At 39.2% G+C, this 7526-nt stretch overlaps 1 protein-coding gene across 1 annotated transcript in view; it reads left to right on the plus strand.

Moving 5' to 3' along the window:
• LOC113058046 (filamin-C-like) overlaps positions 1–2200 on the plus strand; it is a 46599-nt gene extending 44399 nt beyond the window's left edge. The window contains 4 exon segments of the mRNA XM_026225714.1: positions 306–482; positions 569–787; positions 955–1161; positions 1240–2200. Coding sequence (XP_026081499.1) covers positions 306–482; positions 569–787; positions 955–1161; positions 1240–1427 — 791 coding nt within the window. The 3' untranslated portion in view covers positions 1428–2200.
• Positions 2201–7526: the final 5326 nt, after the last annotated feature.

A 7526-nucleotide genomic window follows, 5' to 3' on the forward strand; every position in this document is an offset into this window, starting at 1 on the left:
TTTTATTATAATATATTTTATTAATCTTATTTATATTAATATGATTTTTTAATCTATCTATCTATCTATCTATCTATCTATCTATCTATCTATCTATCTATCTATCTATCTATCTATCTTTATATTTTTGTTTATTTTGATTAAACTATTTTTATCACATTATTTTAGGTTATATATTAATATTTATCCAAGATCCCAAATCTACTATATGATCACCGTAAAATGTAAAGACGCAGTACAACTGATATTAATTAGATAGAGGGTGCATTTGAACTTATTCAACAGTGCGTGCCTGTTTTGTGCAGATAAACACGCCATACGGTTTATTCCACGAGAGAACGGCGTCCACTCCATCGATGTCCGTTTTAACGGGAGTCACATCCCTGGCAGTCCCTTCAAGATCCGTGTAGGGGAACCCGGCCAGGCAGGAGATCCAGGAATGGTGACGGCTTTCGGGGCCGGACTGGAGGGAGGAACTACAGGTACAGTACAACACCAATGAGCAAGCAGTCAGGAGCGTTAGACACAAACACACAGAAACTAACTGGCTTCATCTCATCCGTCACAGGTGTACCGTCAGACTTCATTGTAAACACGTGTAACGCTGGCTCAGGAGCTCTGTCGGTCACCATCGACGGCCCATCGAAGGTGAAGATGGATTGTCAGGAGTGTCCAGAAGGATACAAGGTCACCTACACACCCATGGCTCCCGGTAGCTACCTCATCTCCATTAAATACGGAGGACCGCAGCATATCGTGGGCAGCCCCTTCAAAGCCAAAGTCTCTGGTGAGACGGCACACACTACACTACATTACACAAGGACTTTTCTGCTCTTTACATAGGCTTGGACAGACACATTGGGGATATTATCTGTAGTCCACCCAAAAAACAAAACACAAAATCACAATATTATTAATATATGCATGATAATACAAGGAAATCCTCTCTTCCAGGTGCACGTCTGTCCGGAGGACACTCTCTACACGAAACGTCATCGGTTCTGGTGGAAACGGTCATGAAATCGTCCTCAGTGGCCGGATCCTTCTCTACTCTGCCAAAGTTCTCGTCCGACGCCAGTAAGGTGATCTCCAGGGGGGCCGGACTCTCCAAAGCCTTCATTGGCCAGAAGAACACCTTCACAGTGGACTGCAGTAAAGCAGGTACAGCTTTCTGGACAAGACGTGTCTTTGCATTTTACCCATGCAGATGACTAAACAGTGTTTATTTCGTTTTGTCAGGGACAAATATGTTGATGGTAGGAGTGCACGGGCCAAAGACTCCCTGTGAGGAAGTGTACGTCAAGCACATGGGCAACAGAATGTACAATGTCACATACACAGTGAAGGAGAAAGGCGACTACATCCTGATAGTCAAATGGGGTGAAGAAATGGTGCCCGGAAGCCCTTTCCACGTCACCGTGCCTTAAAGACTGTCTTAAGCCCCTCTCCTCTATGCAAAGACTCTACTGATCATCCTGGGAAAGAGACGGGATTCACCGACAATGCCTTTTCATGACATATTAATCAAGAAAACCTCCTATATCTGCATACTCTTTATCCAAAGTCCATTATGTGCTCATTTCACACCGCTATTTGTGTTGTACTCACTGATGTCGTGAGACTAGAGAATGTTTGAATGGTGAAATGCTCATTTGAAAACGCTTCGTGCTGAATCACATCCATCTTGTAACCAGTGAAGTAACTCTCCGGACCATTTACAGACATAATTTAACAGCTGAATTATTTAATCAGTTTTTCTTTTGTTTTAAATCTATTGCTAAAACTGGTCTTATTTTTTTATGTTGCGCTAACACGATTTAGTCTGGACTAGGTTTGAAGCCAGTCCTAATCAAGGGTTTAGATTGAATGGAGAAAGCCTGATATTTAAGTCCTAGTGGACCAGGTTCAGACTCACACTGGGTCTAAACCGGTCCCGAGTGGCCCAGGACCCCTGCAGACTGGGTTGCGTGATTGGTTAGATGTTTTTTTTTTTGTACCAAGCGGTGTAGCAAAAACCGTTCAGCATGTGAATGTTTGAAATCCCACAGTTTTTACAGCGACTATGTTAAAGAGCAACATTTTATAGTGATTTTATATGTATGAATTTAAAATAGAAATGTATGGAGAAACACTAATTGTTTGATATTTTAATCTACTGTTTGGTAAAACTGTGCTGGCATATTAAAGTTTTAATTGCTAACGTGCCGTTTATTGCTGTGGATATGCATATTATATTATATATAACATCACATTATATTATTTTATTTATTATGATTTGTTTAACGTGGACAAGTGCACATTACACATTACTCTTAATGCACAACAAATGTGATTTTTAACCTGTGTAATCTATGGATAGAATGTTACAGTGTCCCCCTAAAAATAGTACAAAAATAATATATATATAAGCCTTTTTTTCATTAATGAAACTTTTATATCATATCAACATTTTTCATAAATGCATATTAATAATAATAATTAGCCATCCAACACGACAAATGTAAAAGCATGAGTATATTTATGCACGTTTTGCTTGTTTGCCATTTGTTTGTTGCATTTGCAGCCACTAGAGGGCGCTCTCTCACTAGTGAATACCAGGTGCAGTTAATGAGGTATTAGTTACAAACTCAATCAATGGAAGCTGGCCAGGAGAAAAGGTCGTTCGGGTCAGTGTTTGAATTATACCATTGATTGCGATTTAAAATAGCAGTACTTCCCCAATTTATCCCAGATAAATCAATGGAAGTCATTTAAAATTCTCAGTTATATGAACCCATCAGTTCAGACAAGCATGCTGTTTCGCTACAGACATCAATATTCTGCTCATCTATCATCATGTCCGAGTCCTAATATATATGAAAAGGCTGGAATATTTCGGTCACTTCAGTTCTATAGAGTTCCACATTGCTCGGTTTGGGCTTTCATAGTGATCGATGACCATTTTGCAGGTGCAGGAATCGGATGCAGTGAGGAAGAGGAGGATGAAGAGGCTCGCAGAACCATCATCTGCTTTCTTTGGACACATTGGTTGAGGAAGATCTATTGCTTCTTTTTAACCATGGCACGTTCTAGAAAACCTGATTCTGATTGGCCATTCTTGGTATCCTGTGGCCAGGTGTTTCCTAATACTTTAAAGATCACTTCCGGCGCTTTCCGTGCTTGCGCAGTCTAACAAGCCAGAGAGCGCACACATCACACACCAGGAAGCACGCGTGCCCTCAGATCACTTGGACATGGTTGTGTACTTGAGGTAAAAACTATATAAATACTGTTCGTTTTCTTACACAAACAGCTCGTTTCGTGTCTCAGCTCATCAATGTGTACTTACGATGGGTAATTGTTTAATTTGGACTCTGTGCATGCTCTTGGAGATGGTGATAATAGAGTCACAGGCAAGAATGGTTTGACCTAAAAATATAAAAATGTGAACTAGTGCAGAAACAAAGACACCTACATCTTGGATGCCCTTGAGGTAAGCTAAAACATCAAAATTTAATTTGAAAGTGAACAATCCCTTTAAGATAATATAGGCTACAGGTATGGATCTAGTTTTGGGAGAAACGAAGATTTTTCGAACCTTTGAATCAACTGAACCAATTGATTCGCAAAATGATAAATTTTTTTCGAAGCGCTTGAAACACCACACGCGGTTGCCGTCTGCTGGTCATCGTGTATTAGCAACCACTTATGCCGAACATGAATAAAAAAAAATACTATTAAAATATGCAAAAAATGATCTGGGGACAGGTAGCCTAAAACTCATTGAGATTTTGTATACTGAATCATGTGACAATTTGTTAAACACTCCAAATCACTGGTTCGAGACAATTTATTTGCAAAGGTTTTGAAGCTTCAAGAAGCAGTTTTTCAAAAGCACCCATTGTGTATTCACCATATAACCATAAAATAATTAGGATAATGCACAGCCATTTATTATCACAAAATAAACACCTTATGTGTAGACTTCACTATACTTGTAGAGTTATCAAAACTTAACTGTTTTAGTTATAATAGGTGTCTTCCTTGCGGAAAGCCCTTTACTCTCTATAGTTATAATCTCAGTATGATTATTCTCTGTAGAGGCAAGAGTTCAAATAGGCTGAATTAAATAGGGTATCTATGAAATCATGCATGATATTCAAAGAGCATTATAGGAGTTAAAAACTGACTTAAGTGACTGGCCCCTTCTAGGTCCACAGGTCAACCTGATCCCTTCATATGCATTTTATCTTATGCTCTCGGGCACCGTACTATCCATATATCCCAAGAACTCTCTTTCTGCAAATAAAGATAGAGAGATGCCTAGTGGCTGCACCCCGTCACCTCATCAGTATGTGAACATCCTCCTGAAAGGTGCTTGATCTCTACTTTCTTTTTGTCCCTGGGCTGGGCCTCCAGGAGTGGGCTAGACAGAGCCCATCTTAATGAGATACGGGGGATGACAGGAACCTAATGGATTCCTGGTCATTTGTAATGAGGATGTAAATGGCAATAAAGGCTCCGGGGCTCAGAATTAAAGCCGCATATTTCTTACACCGAGTCACAGTGGAGTCGTTCAAACGGATTTCTCGTGAAAGGGGAAAAGCCATTTTAAGGAATGGAAAGCGAGAGAATTTAAACGCCTGGTTGTGTGTGTGGGAAAACCGCTTAGCAACGTGAATGACCTTGCACCTGTGGCTGGAGGTATATGGAGGTATAGCGGGGCGTACCGTCCTTCCTTTGACAGTGTTTGATTAAGTGGCCTTAATCTCCTGTGGATTGTGACGCAAACTGAGGAGAGTCAACAAGAACAAACACCTGTTCTATATGTTTTAAAGGCTGACAAATTTTATGAGTCGTTTTAAATTTAAAAAGAGAAAAAACTCAAATGTGTTTTTTTTTTTATATATATAAAATGGATCAATAATTAGCAATAAGTTAATATTTAATAAAGATTTGGCTCATATAAGCTGAAGTTGAAAAATGTTCTTTGTTTATTATCAATAGCGTAGGCATGTATGAAGTAAAGGTCACACAGACGTCAATGTCAAATCAACCAGCTGTCGCATGGTCTATATAGCAAAATTGCATGAACTGAACGCAATGCAAAGATCTTCATGGAAAAATTGTTCATCCTCACTCGAAATTACTGATCGTGGTGATTCCTATTCAGAAATAACACACTGTGCCTGTGAAAATAAAATAAACAAATCAGTCACTTGTCAGGTTGTCACTTCACTCGTCACTTCTTATTCAGAAGTGCCTACGTTTTGGATTGCAGATGCAGCCAGTCACTTGTTTTGTTTCAGAATGAATCATTTATGAACAAATCGTTTGAGTGAATGATTCACTGACTCACTCATACAGACATTTACTGGTTGCCAACTGAGTCATTGAAGAACCTCTCTAGTAATACAGTCCGTGGTTGGCAAATGTATCAAAAACTACTCTGAACTTAAATGTTTCATTGATTAAAGTTAACACTGTTCATGAAAGTTGTTTTTAACGACAAAAAAAAAAGACTATGGAAAGTAATATGAAAACAGTAAAAAGTCTCTGCGCTTTTGGATTGTTACGACTTGTTTCTCAGCCAATCAAATTTGAGTGAGCTAATTTGCTACATTTAATTTGAAATTCGAAATGAGACACAGCTTCTGTTTTAAGATGCTTTGCTTAAAAGCGTTCACAACTTGACAGTTGGCGTTTCAGTTTATGAACATTCTGGATGTTGCTTGAATTCTCCACTAGAACATTTAAACAGGACATTTAAAGAGTTTTTGTTGTTTTATTTTTAACCAATCTGCTTCTGGAAAAGTGTAAGTTTGACTGGTTAAGAAAGACAGAGCACTTTTAGAAACCCTGCTGACCCTGAGTATTTGTCAAGCCAACATAAGTGTTCATAATAGCAGAAAGCACCATGACGGATTTCGGGAACCATTAACAGTCCTTGTGTGCCGTCAGACAGCGCTTCTCATGGTGATGGTAGGTGTCGCGGTGGATGCTGGAGTGTTTCCTCACTGTTCCTCAGGCGTCATGGCAACGCTGTTTAATGGAGGGGGTTGGTTGTCTTATCAGAAAATGCAATCTGCTGAGTTTACTGGGCGAGAGGACAGATTGTGGGCATGATGGGAAATTTCCATCACCTGCTTTTTCACTTACAACTAAGCACACATCTAAATTAGAAAGCGAGCACACTTCCAAGGATAAACACCCTTCGGCAATACTGATTAATTCACATGTGTCATGCAGCCGTGGTTCATTCTATGTATGAAAATATTTACATGTGATGTTCACGGTCTGCGCTGCTGAACCCCCAGCATGCTAAATCCTAATCCATGCTAATGTAAAAAATACACAGTCTTCGATTTTTTTTTTTCCCCTCATGAATCATGAATAGGAGTTTCAATTGATACTCTGAGAGCAATGCAATTCTGTGGCAGCAGCAGGAGGAGGTGGGGTAAATTATTAAGGTGCTGTGATACAGCAAGCCACTGTATTGAGCTCTGTGTGTGTAAATGTGTTTCTGGCCACACAGATAGAGGACCTTATATATGTGCACACAATGCACGTTTATGTTTTTATGGAATATCTCGTTTTAGTAGATGAGTGTATGTTTGAGTCATCTGTCCACTTGGTGGCAGCAGACACTATGTGAACACTAATTGAACGTGAATATCATATGAATGCTGTTAGACCAGTAATATTTATCTGATTGATCAGATTGAGACCGAAAACAGAAGCTGTTCCAGAAATGGTTAGAGAGTTTGAAGTGTTGAGGCCCATTCACACGAAGAACTATAACAATAACTGTATTAGATACTATCACATGATAACATTCTGATTCTTATTAGCTAACGGTGCATTTATGTTGTCTGCTGCATTATGTGTGATTGTGCTCTTTAAAGCAGGATGGATTATGATTAGCTGTCAATGTTTTTATCGTTTATTAGCTGGTGGAAAAAAAGATTTGAAAGTGATTTCATCTATATTATTTCTCTGTGCTGTTAGCATTACGGTTTAGGTGTGGACTCTGCTGTTCTATGACATTTAGTCTTAATTATTAATGTTATAGTTATTGTCATTTGAGTGAATGGGTTTATTAGGAATAGTACACCCAGAAATGTTCTCAAATTGTTCCAAACCTGTATGATAAGAGATTCTGACAAATGTGAGTAACTGTTCCCCATTGAATTTCAGATATTCATACAGGTTTGGAACAACTTGAAGGGGAATAAACAATGATGACGGAGTGGTAATTTTAAAGCTTCTTCATGGAACCATAGATGCCAAGAAAGAACTGCCAACCTTCCTCTCCAACAAGATCACGTCACCTTAGATTAGTTGATGGATTCATTGCGTGACATGAAAGGTTTGAGGATAAAAAGGTTTTAAAATTAGCCATAAATATTTCTGATAGCACGTTTTCATGATGCGGTTTTGCGATGGTGATTAACGCTTAGTTTTTTTCCTCCCTCAGACCATCTGGGCAGCAGCTTAGACCACCGCAGCCAGCACACTAACAATCTCTCTGCTCTCATTTTGCCCTC

This window comes from Carassius auratus, chromosome 4, assembly GCF_003368295.1.
Source record: "Carassius auratus strain Wakin chromosome 4, ASM336829v1, whole genome shotgun sequence".
In the NCBI taxonomy this organism is placed as follows: domain Eukaryota; kingdom Metazoa; phylum Chordata; class Actinopteri; order Cypriniformes; family Cyprinidae; genus Carassius; species Carassius auratus.